General features: G+C 44.3%; 1 protein-coding gene across 1 annotated transcript in view; it reads left to right on the top strand.

Moving 5' to 3' along the window:
• TTPA (alpha tocopherol transfer protein) overlaps positions 1 to 17,417 on the top strand; it is a 133,593-nt gene that overhangs the window by 95,021 nt on the left and 21,155 nt on the right. Inside the window, exon 3 of the mRNA XM_086965800.1 lies at positions 1,122 to 1,315. Within this exon, the coding sequence (XP_086821926.1) occupies positions 1,122 to 1,315 (194 nt within the window). The remainder of the gene's footprint in view (positions 1 to 1,121; positions 1,316 to 17,417) is intronic.

Below are 17,417 nucleotides of genomic sequence, written 5' to 3'. Positions count from 1 at the left end.
TAAAGCATTTATGTAGTAGCGTGAAGGATTTACCTCCTATGGGGCAGATATATTAGGTCGTAGGCTGATGAGCACCACAACATATTGCTTCACTTGAGTGAGGTGCACAAGTATCGACGAGCTACTAGAAAGACTGGCTCGTAGCTATATGTGTAATATGCTGTTGCAACGGGAAAATGACGATTCTGGAGAAAGAAAATTCACTTTGTGTGTGTGTGTGTGTGTGTGTGTGTGCGCAAGGGAGGGTCAAATAAAGTGTGTGTGGTGTGTGTGTGTCTCTCTCGCACAAGCACAAACTCGTACACCCTCCCACACATACATACCTAAATATAATCATCCTCACATATATCCTGACATATGTACATGCACTCTTATGCACAGATTAATGCACATAGTAAATAAACGTTTGATAATATTTACATGTGTCGATGGTGTAACTTTTATGGTTTGGTTTGACAGCAGAGCTGTCGCCAGAAAATTAGGTGAGCATCACCAGGGAAGAGGTTTTGACTCCACCCACATGTTGGGAGCCAGGAATACATGTTTTGATTGGGCAGAAGTTGTGTGCTTCCTTAATAGAAAGTGCTGGTCTCCACACTGCTGTGATCATTTTATTTATTTATGCAGCTGGCTGACCTTGACCTTTCAGGGGCACACGTATGACTATAAATGGTCTTACATAATTAAATGATGTATCTTGTTTTTCACTGACATCCCATTTGGGACGAGGGCAGTCATTAACCTAAATGGGTTTTTATTTAATTGCTTCACATTTCCATGCACCATTGCTTTAAATTCTGACCTATTGGCATTGCCAAACGTTTATGTGCTTAATAGAGAGGATGCACGCTCCTTAAACCTCTGCCAAACAAGTTCCTATATTGTTGTCATCTGACTAAATATATAGGCCCTTTTTCCGCAAGGACATGTTCATATGCAAGGGATAGCGAAGGCCATGTCATGAAAATAAATAGCAACGATTCTGTAAATGCTGTCTGTGCTGCCGTTAACCGCAGCATGTTCTCCCGCATGCTTCTTTCCCACTCGCTCTTTATGTGCGGCACGCTCCCAAAGGTGCAGTGCTACTCATTAAAAAATGTCTTTCATGTTTCTTTGCACAGCTCAGTGGGACCCGAAGTTGTTTACAGCGTATGAAGTATTCCGCGTAAGCCTAATAACCTCAGAGCTTCTAGTGCCAGAGCTAGAGACCCAGTGCAATGGGATCAAGGCCATCTTCGATCTTCAAGGGTGGCGGCTGGTGCATGCCTTTCAGATTACTCCAATGCTTGCCAAGAGGATTGCCTCAGTGCTTGCGGTAAGGCGCATGAAAAAATCATTTACTTATAGAGAAAACGTTTTTTTAATTACATAATTTTTCTATTTTCTATATTTCATAGGGGGGTAAATTACTGTAGTCATTGAATATAATTAACATTTCTGGTTTTATTGCATTTTTCTGTTATATTTGTGTGTAGGTAGCAATATTTGTGCCAGTGAAAATAAACTAGGTGCAAATACTATATTTCCACATTTATTTAACTGTTGACTCCACACCGTAATGTCCTGATTACTTACCGGTAATCCTCATTACTCTTAGTCCTACTCGTCCTTGACCCAGTCATGACACATGAGGTATATTCCACAAACAGGAAACAAAACAGGAAATGCTTGATGGCTCCACCCACCCTCCTGCCAGGGACTATAATGCCATAGCCAGCACAAACCACTTCTTGACATACCAAGCACAAGAAAGGCCTGAAACAGGTAGGATGGGTAGGAAATATGACTGGGTGGAGGACGAGTAGGACTAAGATTAATGAGGATTAGCGGTAAGTAATTAGGACAATACCTATATACCCTCGTCTTCGATCCAGTCATGACACATGAGGCCTACCAAAGCAACCACCACAAAGTGAAGGCCTTTGGAGCACTGGCAGAAAACAAACCAGACAGCACACAGGAGAGTTGCGCACCACAGTGAAACTTTTAATGACATGAAAGAATCAACGAGGAGCATCATGCTCCACAGCACGCAAAACACCACACACACATTTTAAAATGGTCATTCACAGCGCAATTCAACCTGAAATGCTTAATAACCGTAGACTCAAAAGCCCAAGGCCCTGCACGATCTCATCCAAGTCACCCCATGAAAGGCAGCCCATGAAGCCGAGACACCCCTCATGGCCCGGCCTGCACACCCGAAGGACACAGCAAACAAGAGCCCTGATAAGCCAAGGATATAGCGGACTTGATCCAACGACCCAGGGTAAGCCGAGAGGCAGCCTTCCCATGGTCAGCCAGCCCAAAAGTCACAAACTGACTGTCAGATGCAGGAAAAGCAGCTGACCTGTCCACATACATGGTCAAAGCACACTTCACATCAATACCGTGCAACAAGTGATCTTCTGGAGAAGAAGGGGCATGGTAGAAAGAAGGCAACATCCACTCCTGAGACGTATGAAACTTAGAACATATTTTAGGAAGAAAACAAGGATTCAAATGCATCCTCTACAAACCTCAAAAAGGGGGACAACAGCGCAAAGTAGAAAGTTCCCCCAACCTCTCCAAGCCAAGGTGATGACCACCAGGAGAACCAAGAGAGGAACTTAACATAAACAGACCACAAAGGATCAAAGGAGAGGACTGCAGAGCACGCATGCTCAGATAGAGATCCCAGGCAGGCACTGAAGAATGGACAGCAGTTGAGGGGAGAGAAAAGCTCCGGAACAACCGGGGCACCAACAGCCCGCCCAAAGAGAACAAAGAATCCGGATCCCGGAAAGCCCAGACAGCCGCCCACTGGTCCTTCAGGGTAGACGGGGCAAAAACCCTTATGGAATCCGCCAAAAAGAACTGCAGAATCTCAGCGATAGAACAAGGAGAGGACTGACCTTAACCAGAACACCAGATGTTGAAAGAAGAGCAATGCTTAGAATAAGAAGACAAAGTTGGCCTCCTGCGTGGGGCCTGTATCACAGAAATAATGTGGTCAGGCAAGCCCCAGCCACTTAGCGACTAACGTTCAACCTCCAGACTGCTTAGGTGAGGGGGACCAGCTGGTGAGGAGTGAAAGACTTCAGAGGAGACGGGCACCGTGGCAAGATCCAAGAAGGACCCACCGCCAGACTGCACAAGAGCGGGAACCAAGACCTCCGTGGCCAGTGAGGCAGCACCTCTGGACTTCCATCAGGAATGCACTAATGCGGGGAAAGGGAGAAAAGGCATACAGCAACCAAGGAGGCCACATGAGTGACAAGGCCTCCACACCCCACAACCCCACTCCCGAATCCGGGAACAAAAGATGGTCAGGGAAGCATTGGCCCTGGAAGCAAGCACGTCCATCTTGGGACTCCCAAACCTCCAGGTAAATCAAAGGAACACTCTGGGAAATAGGCACAACGTCAGTCAGGATAAAACCTGCGACTCAGGGCATCCGCCACCACGTTGTTCGAGCTCAGGATATACTGAGCCGAAATGGCCCGGAGATGAAGCACCACCTAACCTGCAATAGCAAAGGCCACAAGATTCAAAGACTGACTGCGAGTACTGCCCTGATGATTCATGTAAGCCACAGTCAGTGTTGTCGGACCTCACCAGAACATTGCAACCCAACAGAGGACCCTGGAAGTACCGATTGGCCCGATCCACAGCAGACAGTTACTTCCAGTTGGAAGACCGGCAGGATTCCGACCCCTGCCAAAGAGCCTGCACGGTCCACTGACCTAGAGTCGCAACCCAACCCAACGCACTGGCATCTGTCATCCACTGGTGGAAATGAATACAACCACATGCCGCAGGAGAGATTGGAAGTGCCCATCCACCACTGCAGGCTGCTCACCACATCCGGACATATCGGAACTTCCAAGGAGAAGTCCTGAGTAGGGAAATGAACAAAGCGGAAAAGATGCCACATCAAGGGGCGAAGATGGAACCTGGCCCTAGAAACAGTTAACACAGAGGCCGCCATGTGCCCCTGCACCTCCATCCAACTAAGCAAGGAAACCAAAGTCTGAGACAACAGAGCCCACAATAAAAACAGTAGATGAAGGATCCTGTTGGAGGACAGGAACACCGAATTGTCAAATACAAATGCTGAGACATCACCAGGGCACAGGTGGACTGCAGAAGCCAGTCATTCAGGTAGTGAAACACAGACACCCACAGGAAGTGAAGGTGAGCCACACAGGTAGCCACCACCTTGGTAAAGACTCTAGTTGAGGAACGCAGGCTGAAAGGGAAAACAGTAAACTGCCAATGACGACCCCCCACAGGCAAAACCTCAGAAACCTCTGGAACCCCAAAACCACAGCCACATGCAGATGTGCATCCTGAGGATCCAAGGTAGACATCACCCAGTTGGCCTCAATCAACAGGCTCACACGCTGCAGGGTCTCAATTTTGAAGGGTGTCTTCCAGACAAAATTGTTCAAGGGTCGGAGGTTGATCACGATGGGTAAGCCCAGTGACCTTCGGCACCTGAAAGATGATCGAATAATTGCCCTGACCCCACTCCAGCCAAGGAACCGGAATTATCGCCTTCTTCCAAAACAGCTGAACACTCTACAACAGGGCCCGCTGCAGGTACACCTCCTTCGGAATCAGAATCCGCACCCTGTTTGATGCGGGGGTGGGGGACAGGAACTTTATCTGGTAACCCTGGTCCAGGCCATCCAGTACCCACTAGTTCGTCGTCATGAGATGACACGCTGCAAGGAAATGGTGCAGTCTCCCATCAACCTCTGGCAGAACTCCTGCAGCACCACCCTGGAATGTGGCATAGTCAGGAATGCTGACACTCAGGACCTGCATCACAAGGAGGCTTCCTCTAAAACCTTCCATGGAAACCCTTCCCAGGGCCCTTCTGGTTCCTGGGGGAATTTCTCTGCTGACGAGAAGGCTGACGTAAAGGTTTAGCCGAAGTAAAGAATGCCTCCTTATGCTGCTGCTGATGCCAAAAAGAAAAGGAATGCTTTAGTTTCTTGAAAACCTTGTGCAACTTCTCCTCAAGGTCTTTACCAAAAAGAAGAGGACCAGTAAATGGCAATTACAAAGCCATGGACCGTTGAGCAGCATCTGTGTTCCAACCCTTCAGAAGTAAATTGTCTGGCAGCAATGGACACCCCACAGGACAGAGCACAAGCACAAACAGTCAAACGCAATGTCAGAGTAGGAACTCAGCCTGACTTTCCATAGATTCCAACAATTCAGGGCAATACCCACCATTCTGCATAGTGGAGAACAAGGACTTGAAGTCGGATAATAACGACTCCGCAACATATGCATCATACACCCCAGAACAGATGGCAAGATGGGACCCTGCATAAGTCTTCAAAGAGTCAATCTTTTTATCCTACCATCCTTTAGGACATTAACTTCATCCACGGACGGACACCCCACCAGACTGGCCACAGTGAGTCAACATGAACTGACTCCGGAATAGTATCCTCCATATCCCTCAAGGGGTACAGCTTAGACCTGAACCGATGCATCATAATGCGGTCGGGATCCTTCAACTCCTTAAAAAGAACTTCCATCACGAAAGGATGAATGGGCAAGGTCTTTGTAGACTACTTCTGAAAGTGGGGCAAAACCATGTCCCTGGACGTGCTAACTACTTCATCACGGTAACCCATGTTATCTCTCACATGGGAAAGATGTCCAGCAGCATAATTTTAGATCTCACTTTTCCCTTAAGGTCCACAGAACCCAAGGATGAACCGTCAGAAGACTCCAAGCTGGAAATATTTGAGTAAAGGTCATGCCCCTTTCTAGCGCGAACACCAGCCACCCTTTTAGTAGAGTTCTTAGCAGATAAAGTCTCTAAAATCAGCTTTTTCAGCCTGTCGTCACCACCCCCTTTACACTTCATCAAAAGAGGGGCCGCATTCACCCTGCCTCTGAGGAAGAGGGCGAAGAAAGAGGAAAGCAATGTCTGCTCTTATGATTATGCTTCCCCCATACTGAACCATGGGCAAATGACAGCACAACTACAAAGTAAAGCACTTAAATAAATCTTCCTGCAGAAAGCAGAAAATTCTGCATTCAACCATCCCCAGCGCGCAAACTGACAGGGAAATACATAGCTCGCTGTCTGCGCCGCGCAGCATGAAGGCATGCAGAGGCGTGGTAATCGAACATGACACTGCAGCCCAAGTCTGCAAGGAAGAGCCGGCATAGCAGACTGCCATAGGCTGCACCATACGGGGAGGGGCTCCAGTCGCTCCGCACACGGAGGTGGTCCCAGACAGAAACCAGCAGAGCAGCCTCCTCAATCACCAGGAGGCTGTGCCAGAAGGCCCGGGTTCAAACGTAAAAAGCCAAGTCAAAGCCAGCCTGCCCCGAGATTCAAACAGGAGCAGATTGGTTCCCACACTGCCCCTCCTCTGCCGTTCAACCTCAAAGTATCAACTGCAGGATGGGGCAAGGACGCCTACTTCCGGCCGTAGGCATAACGCTGACAAAGTTGTGTCGGCAACACGCTATCTGTACATCAGTCTCCACAGTATTCAGCTTGAAAATACAAAGATAAGGTGACCAGGGCCCTACCACGCCCAGCAAGCCAGACACCTGCTAGCAATTAACAGAGTCCAGGAGGCCTCCAAGCGCGTCCCGACTCCAGTCACTCCCACGAAGGTCTCAAGGCACACCCAGAGCTCAGCAGAAGGAGAAGAAGCCAGGAGACAACATAATGGAGGTAAGAGCCCGGCAGCTACCTCAGCGTTCCCCATCATGTCCACCGACCGGGAGCAAAAAAGGAAGTGCTTTGTGCTGGCTAGGGTATTATAATTGCTGTGATAGGTTTATATTATTGTTAAAAAAACAGTAAAGACTATGTGGTGAGCTCAAATCTGGAAACACCCAAAACTCCTGATATTCAACAACTGAATTTGCCACTGTTAGTGGGACATTTTAAATGCCATAATTGGAAAGTCTACAATCTTACTTTGGTTGGCTCATCACTTATCCATCATGGCCAAACATATTCCCTGACCCATCACACCAACTGCAATACCTGTAACGTAATCTACGCTATAAAATGCTCCTGTGAGATGATGTGTGGGCCGGACTACACAAAAAATCTAAACCAGAATACTGCAACACTGTAGAAGGATCTGGTGCAAAGTTCAAGGCGCACCTCTTGTGGACCACTACTCTGCCTCTGGTCAAACAGTAGATAACCTACAGTGGTGGGTGTTGGAAAAAATCTGTCTACACCCTAGAGGCGGTGATATACATTTGGCCCTTAACTTTAAGGAGTGCCGGTGGATCCATTCTCTGGACTCTGTAAATCAGGGACTTAACGAACAGGAAGAGACATATCAACAGATGGTCAGGTTGTAGCTGACTTAGAGTTCCACTGTTACCCCACTCTGAATGTTAGTATCCCTGTTATTGAACTCCCACCTATGCTGTGTATGACATGTGAAAAATGATATCAAAAGACTGTTATTCCGTACTTGCAGGTGGTAATACGCAATAAGAATTCAGGTATATTGCTGATTCATAACATTGTATTTAAACATGCCTTTATCTGTGTGACAGCGGGACGTAATGCATTTTTAGTCAACTCTGTGCACGGAATTGTATTTAATTATATGTATAACCACGTTCCAAATATGTACATAACGCTCACATTTCTTAAATTATTAAGTTCGCGATTTTGGCATTGTTTTGTAATCTTTGCTTGTAGGCCACTGTGAGGTGCAATCTACAAATTGATATACAAGCTGTTTTTTGCCCTAATCAGGTACAAGAATTACATAACTTAATATGTCACGACTCAACTCTGTACATTGCAATACATTTGATTGTATGTGTAACCACGTTCCAATTTGTACATAACTTTTAAGTGCGCACTTTGAAACTCTAAGTTCGTGTTCTGGGCATTGTTGAAAATAATGGCTTATAGGCCACTGGGAGGTGCCCCCTGTAAATTGGCATATAAGCGGTGTATAAATTACAGGATTTATTATGTCACATTTCATGCGGCCGAAAAATGCACACTATCAATATTCTATACGTCATGTGCCTTTAAAAATATGAGATTTTATAAAAGTATATTGTGTCAGGTTTATTAGGATCATAACGTAAATGTTGCATATTTCACTCATATACACTAAAGCACAGTTGGTATGAGCTAATCAAGTATTAGTTTGAAATTTGTCTCCAATATTTTTCGAACATCGCAGTGCTCCAAAGTGTCACATCCACAGATAGGTCAATCAAACTAAGGCATCAGTGATGACAGCAAAGCCTTACGATAGCCCCATTGAGCTGCTCTAGCTATCATAAGTGAGCGAATCCCACCGCGCTGGTGTGAAATTGCTTGACCTACGGCTGACGAGAGATTCATTCTGAAGGTGAGACCTGGGCTGGTCCTTGGACTTCTGAGGCCCTGGGCGAAAGGGAAATGTGAGGCCCCTCTAATTGCATCACAAGAAGTGACATCACAGAAAGTGACTTCGCAGGACTATTGATCTTATTTGGCATCACTGAAGCAACCTAACGTGGATATCAGTAACATGGCCAAAAAGATGAGGGGATAGAAAACAGGTGAGCAAATATATAATTTCTTAAAAGGAAAGATTGCAATCAAACAATGAGGAGAGAATGAACACATACAAATACAATTCCAGTGAAACATAGAGTAAATCCAACGTTCTAGATTATTCTTGTTGAGTGGCTCCCTGGTATTGATTCATTTAGGGAAGGCCAAGTATCTGGGTGTGTTTAAAGTGAAGGTATGCTTCAGATTCAAGGACTTTTCAAATCATTGTTTTTAATTTGGTGTTAGAACTGTAGGAAGTGGCACAGGCAGGGTGGCAGGATTCTGATGACAATGCTCATACTCCCCAAAAAGACAGCACTATTGTTGTTTATATTTCCAACTTTATGGGGTTGTACAACTTGAGGAAAATTGGGGTAGGGGTAGGAAAGGGAAAAAAGACATTGTCATCTTCATATCATGTCCTGTACGCATCTGGAGGTCAGTGGTCGAATCTGCTGTCCTTTTTGTAGGTGGCAGCGCACCCCCATGTTCTATTTTAAAAGTTCTTCACACATTTTTGTAGATTAACTATCTTGTCTGGTGGCTTGCTAGAAATTACCTCTTAGTCACAGGTTCGAATCCCAGCAGGTCCACTCAACCTTTCAACTTCACGCTAAATTAAGTAATTGGCACTAAGATCCACTTTGGTTTGAACGTGGACTTTGCATACATTGAGGGACTGCCCTGATTGATGTATGTAACCACCTTTAACAGCTGCGCCCACATTTGAAGAAAAAATCGAGAATTTTGGAGTGAACCTCCGCTTATGACAAATCTTATAATCACTTTGAAACTAAATTGAAGTGTGCTGCAACCTTTGTTTGATATTTTAGTGGGCCTTCAATTCTTGAGGAGCCCACCATACAAAACACAGAGTGTTTCAGTTTGTTTTGACTATTACATTGTTACACCACATCTCCATATTGCCGTCATTGTGCCTACATCTCTACTACAATTCACATACTTGACGAGGAGTGCAACTAAGTATAATCCCTGCGACTAATGTAATAACAAACACCTATTACAGTCAGACTCATTCCTATTTTACATTACTCAGGAGCACTGTACTTTTACTGTAGGCCCTCTTTTCCAGGTTTGACTTCTTCTGTAGCAAACTGAGACAAGACCTATCACTATCCTCACTGTTTTTGAGCTGAGATGGAGTTATTCAGGGGGTTTATGTAATGGCTAATGCTGAAAGGAGCAGAGAGATCACGGAGTGCCCCATACTCCCCCAGTATTTTATCCACCATAAGTCACAAATCAGCACCTTCAGCGAAAGAGGAATTTGAGTATTCATATTATACAACACATGTTCTGGCACTCCCTAATTAGAAAAAAATCTCTCCTTTCTATGCTTTTCTTTTCTTTATTGCATTTTGCTCTTAAGGACAAAGCGGAGGATAAAAGGTGCTTCTCAATATTTAATTCAATTATTGATACATACTCTTATTTTGCAAGGTGTCCTAGTGCGCCCCTATTTTGCTGCCCCTGACTTCTTTAAAAGTCATAAAAGGGCTCAGGTGTATTAAAGGTGAGATTGGTCCTTTTTGACCTACTTTTCCAGACCGGAATAGTTTGTCTTTCTGTGGCCGAGTGCTTATTATAACTCAGCAAGACTCACTTTGTTTGCCAGTTAAACAGCTATAAAATAATGATATGCTATTATTGAACATGTGTATGAATAATTGGTGTTCTTCTTACCCTCTTTGGTAGGATGAGACAGACTGGGTCCTGCTCAAGATTAAAACATTCAAACTTTTTGTTATCCCACTTTGCAATAAATACATTAATCTATGTTTGTATACCTTTGGCCATGTATGCTGTATCTTTCTTGCAAAAGACACCTAATTGAAGGACTTAATGCAGAACAAATCAAAACATTCACCCCAGTTAAGAGATCTGGGTTAAATCCAACATTCTTTTGCTCACCATACCACCCCAGTTTAGACCTGGCCATCTGCAAATCAGTCTTGACCGTGCCTCATGGGAACAGTTCAGCCAAAACTGCCAAACCAGGTCTTCCCTGGACCGGAAACAAGCATCCTAGGACTGGTTTCAGGGTTTCACCCCTCATCAGCCAGGATAGCTTGAAGCCAGGGGCACAGCGAGCCCGGGACCCACGGCTGGGCATACCCAGTGCACTTAGGGTGAGAAAGAAAAAGACATACATTTGATGGACGTAATACAGAACAAATCAAAACATTCCCCCCAGTTAAGAGATCTGGGTTAAATCCATCATTCTTTTGCTCACCATGCCACCCCAGTTTAGACCTGGCCATATGCAAATCAGTCCTGACCCTGTGCCTCATATGAACAGTTCAGCTCAAACTGCCAAGCCAGGTCCTCCCTGGACCGGAAATAAGCATTCGAGGACTGGTTTCGGGGTTTCACCCATCACCAGCCAGGATAGCTTGAATCCAGTAGCACTGTGAGCCCAGCACCCATGCCTGGCAATCCGGGCTGGACTGTTCCCATTGGGCACCGGGTCAAGATTGATTTGCATATGGCTGGGTTCAAACTGGAATGGCATGGTGAGCAAAAAACCAATGGATTTAGGCCCGGATCTCTGTACTGGGGTGAATGTATAACATTGTTCTGCATTCTGTACATTATTTGTTGCTTTTTTTATGCCACCCTGAGTGGGATGGGTATGCCCAGACAATGGTCCCGTGCTCACAATGCACTGGAGTCAAGCTATCCTGCCTCATTAGGGGTGAAACCCCGATACCGGTCCTAGGAGGCTTGTTTTAAGTCCAGGGAGGACCTGGCCTGGCAGTTCGGGCTGGACTGTTCCCATTGGGCACAGGGTCAGTACTGATTTGTATATGGCTGGGTTCAAACTGGAATGGCATGGTGAGCAAAAAACAATAGATTTAGTCCCAGATCACTGCACTGGGGTGAATGTATGACCATGTTCTGCATTCTGTCCATCAATTGTTGTTTTTGCACGTATCTTCCTTGCAAGCACAAACACTGCAGCTTCAGTGAACCTTGAAGTCTTTGTTGTAATGCAAATGCTTTTGCTTCTACTAAAGATGTAAGTAGAATTTTCTTCTCATTCTGTGCCAATCTCCTGCTAGGAGTGCAATTGCACCACTTCTTAGAATATCTCAATCATGTGGCTCTTTATTGCCGACATCCCATGTACTGAGTATGTGATAATGCTTCCCGCTTTTACCCCTTCCAACTTGGTGCTCTAAATTTCTACATACACAATTCCCTGTCTTCATTCTACTTCCTGTAACATAAATGACCAGTCACGCTTCAACTATGGCCATTCAGTGTTGCTGCTTACTGGAACGACTTCCCGCTGCAGCTTAGTTTCCACACTTTCTTGTTACATGTGAGCCTTGATTATGATAAAATATAATAATTGCCTTGCTCAGCTAATTGCTAATTATTTGGATGTACCAATTGGTATCTAAACAATTTTAAACGGCTGACAAGGTACCTAACTCCATGGTGCATGTGACTTTCTCTTACACATTGGTGGATCCATGAATATCATATAACGCCCATTAAGGTCACCATTTTTGTTACTAATCATAAAAGCTATTGCTTGACATTCACAGATTAGAGGGACAATAGAGCACATTGAAACTTTTTGCCTTTCCAAAATCGCAAAATCGGAAAACATAGCTTCTCACAGCACCCCCCCAGCCAGCATTTGGGTGCCTCTGATGGTTTTCTGTTACTTCATTCAGACCTGCCATAATAACTAATCGGCGGTCAAATGGCGCAAAAAACAAGCATTTGCAGTGTATTAGATCTCGTATTTATGAAAATTTAAGCTATTAGTATTGTAAATGACAATGCGTTTTATTTATGTTTTAAAAGCCAAAACATAAATAAAAGGCATTGTCATTTACAATGTCAAGAGCTCAAACTCGTGTAAGTGCGAGACCTATTGCATTGTAAATGCTTGTTTTACACGAAGCACCAAGATTCAACATTCAAAATTAAATCAGTGCAAAAAATCCATTCAGTTCTTTTGTCCAAGGAAAATCAAAAAACTCATTCTTTATTTGCCAGTGGGCCGTGAAAGGGATTGCTGAGGCCCCTTCAGTTCACAGCAGCAGAGCAAGTCAAAATGAGAAGGAAAAGAAAATGGCCCACATCAAGCCTCAGAGCCTTGGGAACCAGCCAAATATCGCCCTTCTTAATTTCACCCTGGCATTACATAAAGGCTACAATTCCCAGGGCAGGGGCCCCCCACACCTGGACCTTGGGGCTTGATCCAGTGCTTCGAGGCCCAGGGAAAGAGGCCCCCTCCCCACGGCCTTGAAACAGTGAGGAGGCACTTCCCAAAACAAGGCAGTTCTACAGACAAAGGGTAACCAAAGCCAGTTGATCTGGCTGCTCCCTCCTCCCCGCAACCACCTCCCCTTACCTGTGTTTGGGTGGTCCTGGAAACAAAGGGGTCTTCTGTCGCCTGGATACAAAATGCACAAAGGGCGTCTAGAATGACCGGTACTTAACAGAGGCACTGCCCCTGACACTGTGAGCCAACATAATTGCTGGCCCAGCTGCTGTGCTGTCCGCGATTCTGTATGTACCTTCCCCGCACCCCTACACCCCCAGGAATGTCACCACGCCCTGACCAGCAAGGTCAAGATGTAATGTGATCGCGTGGGGCAGGGGGCCCTGTAGGAATAGGTGGCCAAATTGTAAAACTGTGGCCTTTCACAGTGACGCGGGCCCCCTGTTTTTTGGCAGGGCGCGAGGCCCTGGGCAGCTGCTAACACTGCCCGTGTCTAGCGCCGGCTCTAGGTGAGACTGTTGCTTGTAGACACACTTGTGTCTTGTTGCAATTCACTGCACCCCAGTAACCGGGGTTTGACAGGGTATCCCTTTTTAATTCCGTAGTACTTGACCACATTTGGTGGCACTAAATCCTTACAGATGGGACTTCGACCTGCTATTGAAAGTTAACTGTGCGAGCTACTGCTCTTTTCTAAGGTATGCTCCGCTTTACAGCTTTTAATAGTATTAGTTAATTAATTCACGTAGCAATTTTTCCTAAAGAAACCTTTTGCTCATTTTCGTTTAGACCCCAACCTGGTGCTGGAGGTTGCCCGTAAATGTGCGTTATTCTAAGATGAGGTATGTTTTCCATATCACACTAATTACAGATGTTTAAATATTCCCTAGACTCCAACCGGATGGTGGATGTCCTTAGCTAAGCCAATTGATTCACTTATTTCCATCACTTTCTGCTCCGTCACAGGATTTCTGGTAAGGCTCCCTTCCGCATTTTAATGACTTCGAGTAGAATTAGTCCGTTCTGATTAGTTAAATTAATTTCATATCCTGGAGTGGTATTAGCCCCGTCTATTATGATAAAATATTTCTATGCGAAACCTATACAATTGGTCAGCCGTATGTACCACGAGAACACATATTGACTCCCTTCTTATCAATGTCATAGGCTGTCCATTTCCCCCTTTATAGTCCTAAGGAAGACCCGCTTTTGACGCACTGCAATTACGCTGTTACTAGGGTCGATGTTCACATCATACTGTCCATAAGGCCACCTTGACCCCAATACAGATTCGCCAGTCTGTCTAGGATTCATGAAAAAAACAGAAGAATGTACATGTGTAGAAATGTTTTTTTAATCTAATTTATCTATATTACTTATGTACGTCTGTATATAGTGCACCACTACTTCACGGATCACCACACGTCACCTATTTTCACTATTGTCAAAATCTTTTCTTCCATTAATTAAGTTGCATCTGTGACCGCCTTTCTTTGAACAAACAAAAAGTAAAAAGAGACTTTTTTCTCTGTTGTATTCTTACCATAAAGCTTCAATTTCTTTAATCACTGAAAAATCATTTTACATTTGTTGAAAGATCAATTGAGACACTTTTTTTCCTTTTAACAATAATATAATCCAATCACAGCTATTGTATTACCCGGCAGGGCCAATTGTTTTCCATATCGCCAATACCCACGTCCTGAGGGACATAGGTTCACCCCATTAACTTTAATGGGCTATAGCATTATAGTCTCTGTCTGGAGGGTGGGTGGAGCCATCAGGTGTTTCCTGGTTTGTTCCCTGTCTGTGGAATATACCTCTTGTGTCATGACTGGGTTGGGTGACTAGGGACGTAAAGGTTATGAATCTATTGTTTGCCAGGCACATTTTAGGGTAAACGGTAAGGAAACACTATGCAAAATATACATTTGCATGCTCTGCAATGGCAAAGTTGTGCTATAAGAACATAGTCTCCATTCTAAGATCTAATAATTGTGCATCTGGTAAGTATGATCTCTTTTGTTCTCGGGTGTGCAGTTACCACATGGGATTGTGAGGCCCTCGTAACGAGGCCGCAAATTGAGGATCTAAGTTATCAGAATCTTTGCCTTTCAGCCTTGTGTTTGTAATTGAGTTTGAGGAGAGAGCATCAAAGGAAAAGCGAATATCTTGCTTTTTTTCCCCTTGAAATTAAATTGAGCAGGGATACAAATTGTTTTCCTTCTGTATTATGTCCAGAATTCGGTAAAAATGGAAAACTGCGTCCCATAACGATCATACACCGATCTATAAAAGTATGTATTTTAAAATGTCCAGTATTGCATAGTACAGTTTTATTGTAGTGAATTCCACTGATCTTGCTGTAGCTGAGTAGCACTGCTTTTCCTAAGGCATTTTGACTTATTGTGCTGACTTTGAACCAGCCTCTTAAGTTTGAAGGCCACTTAATGCATGTACCAGACGTGGTACATCTAGTTTCTGGTACTAGCCTCATATGTTTTCTTACACGATCCCTACAACTACCTCTACTGACACGGGTTCACCGGCTTTGTTGATTCCTGAGAACAGGTCTCCATGATTTACACTTTGTGAAACCGTTGTCATGTCGATCCAAACACTTATTCCAATTAATATTTTTTTTCTTTTGTTTTTTCATTACCAAGTCAGACTTGCAGGCCTATTAATTGCCTATGACCTTGTTGCTATCACTTTTGTAAAGTGGCACCAAGACGCCCTTGTCTGTAGTCTTCTGGAGCTATGCCTGCCTGTAGCAAGCGGAGTAAATGGCTTTTTATTTCTTGCCCTATTGAGCTGCCTTGATAGACATGATGCTCATCTTATTACATTAGCAGAGGTAATACATTCCGTCGAGCCCTCCATTTTGTGCATGAGAAACAAAACCTTTTTTTGCTATATGTTTGCAAGTAATGAGCAGCTAGCTGTATCTGTCACTCAAACCACACAGACCATATAGTGTCCTTGAACACTTCCTGGGCAGAGGTGCTTTCCTTGTGCCATTGAAGAACAGAGTGTGCTTCTATTCCGCTTGACGTATTTTTAGGGGAAAAAATGGTTCTTATTAGTGACATTAGTTAGTTCAAGTATAGTAAGAAGCAACAATGGCTATATGTAGTGTACTGTACAACATAAATTAAAACGAGAGTAGTCCAAAAGATCTACATAAATTACTATTCTTTATATTTCTCATGTGCATAGTGTGAAAATTGTGGAACAAAACAAAACTGCAATAACAATACATACATGTAACAAGAAAGCACCATAAACATATGTGTTACGTAGAACAATAAACAAGCATTTGAATATCCGTATGGAATAGGAATTATAGTAAATCCATGCCCTTGTGTCACTTAATGTATCGATAGTTGGTTTGTTTGTGTTACATAGGTTTTGACGACGTTTCTACCCAGTTTTTGATATTGGCTCTCATTAGGACCAACAAATAAAGGGACCCCTAGGAAATAAATGAAAAAAAAAATGACTACTCTGTGTAGGCAGTAGGTTAATTGCCATACAAAATAATAAACAACACTCTACTTTAGTCGCCACCTTCTGGACTCAGAAAGGATACACAGGCAACATCCAAGGTGCTCGAGAAAGGAAATCATTTTTTTTACAGTGAACACCATCTATCTTGTCGCCAGCTCACATCCACAGCTTATATTACCTCACTGCCCCATAACTATATGGATGACAGCCCCTCTCACCCTTTTACTCCCAGTGCTCCTTGACATCGCTGCATACCCGCCTGCTCTGGAGCACCATTCCTTGAATTTCCATTCCCTTTTGTCATATCGGAGCTAGCAGCCACTCCCCTATTCTGCCGGCTCCTCCCTTTATTGATTCCACATTTCCTTTACCTTGCATTTTTTTCCTGTTCTCATTAATTTGCATAACATTTTTGTCACACCCTAGTTCCATTTACATGTTTGTCTTTGCCTACATTTGTTAAAAACCTTCTTTTAATGTGGCATGACATCGCTATATGCACCCTCCCTTTTTTAGGCGTGAGTCATTTAGTGGTATTCTTTCATCCATTCCATCTCCGAGGTAACGCCACACTGCATCTCTTTTTAGGTCGAACCTAGCGGAGCACGCATGCGCTGCTCTAGAAAATGACCTCTTGGAATCACTTCAGCTTTTCAGCAAACTCATGCGTGTGGCTAAAAAAAGCCACATGCATGAGTTTGCTGAAAAGCTAAAGTGATTGGCCATTGCATGTGGCTTTCAAAAATTGGAAGCCTGCAATTGGCCAAAGGCGGGTGCATGTCCCGCCTTCTCGCTAAACGTTAACTCCCCTGGCCTAGGGAGCTCGGGAGCGAGCAACAGTGCGGCCGGATGCCAGTTGCATTCCTGACATTCCTTGTTAATTAGCGCTGTCGCTTTAACTTTCGCGGCTGTACTTGTTTATTTTCTGTTGTCTTCTGTTTCAGATCAAGCATATTCTGCAACTTTGGGGCAATCTAAGCGAGGTTGTTTAGTTCTGTTTTTCCGTTGGGATTGGCTGTTTTGTTGACTTTTTGCTCGCATTTCTGCTGGTGTAGTGCAAGATATTTGCTTGTTTACATCACAAACACACAG

The sequence above is a fragment of the Lissotriton vulgaris genome, chromosome 4_1 (assembly GCF_964263255.1).
Source record: "Lissotriton vulgaris chromosome 4_1, aLisVul1.2, whole genome shotgun sequence".
NCBI lineage: Eukaryota > Metazoa > Chordata > Amphibia > Caudata > Salamandridae > Lissotriton > Lissotriton vulgaris.
The sequence above is the reverse complement of the archived record's forward strand: the minus strand, read 5'-3'. Positions and strand labels throughout refer to the sequence as shown.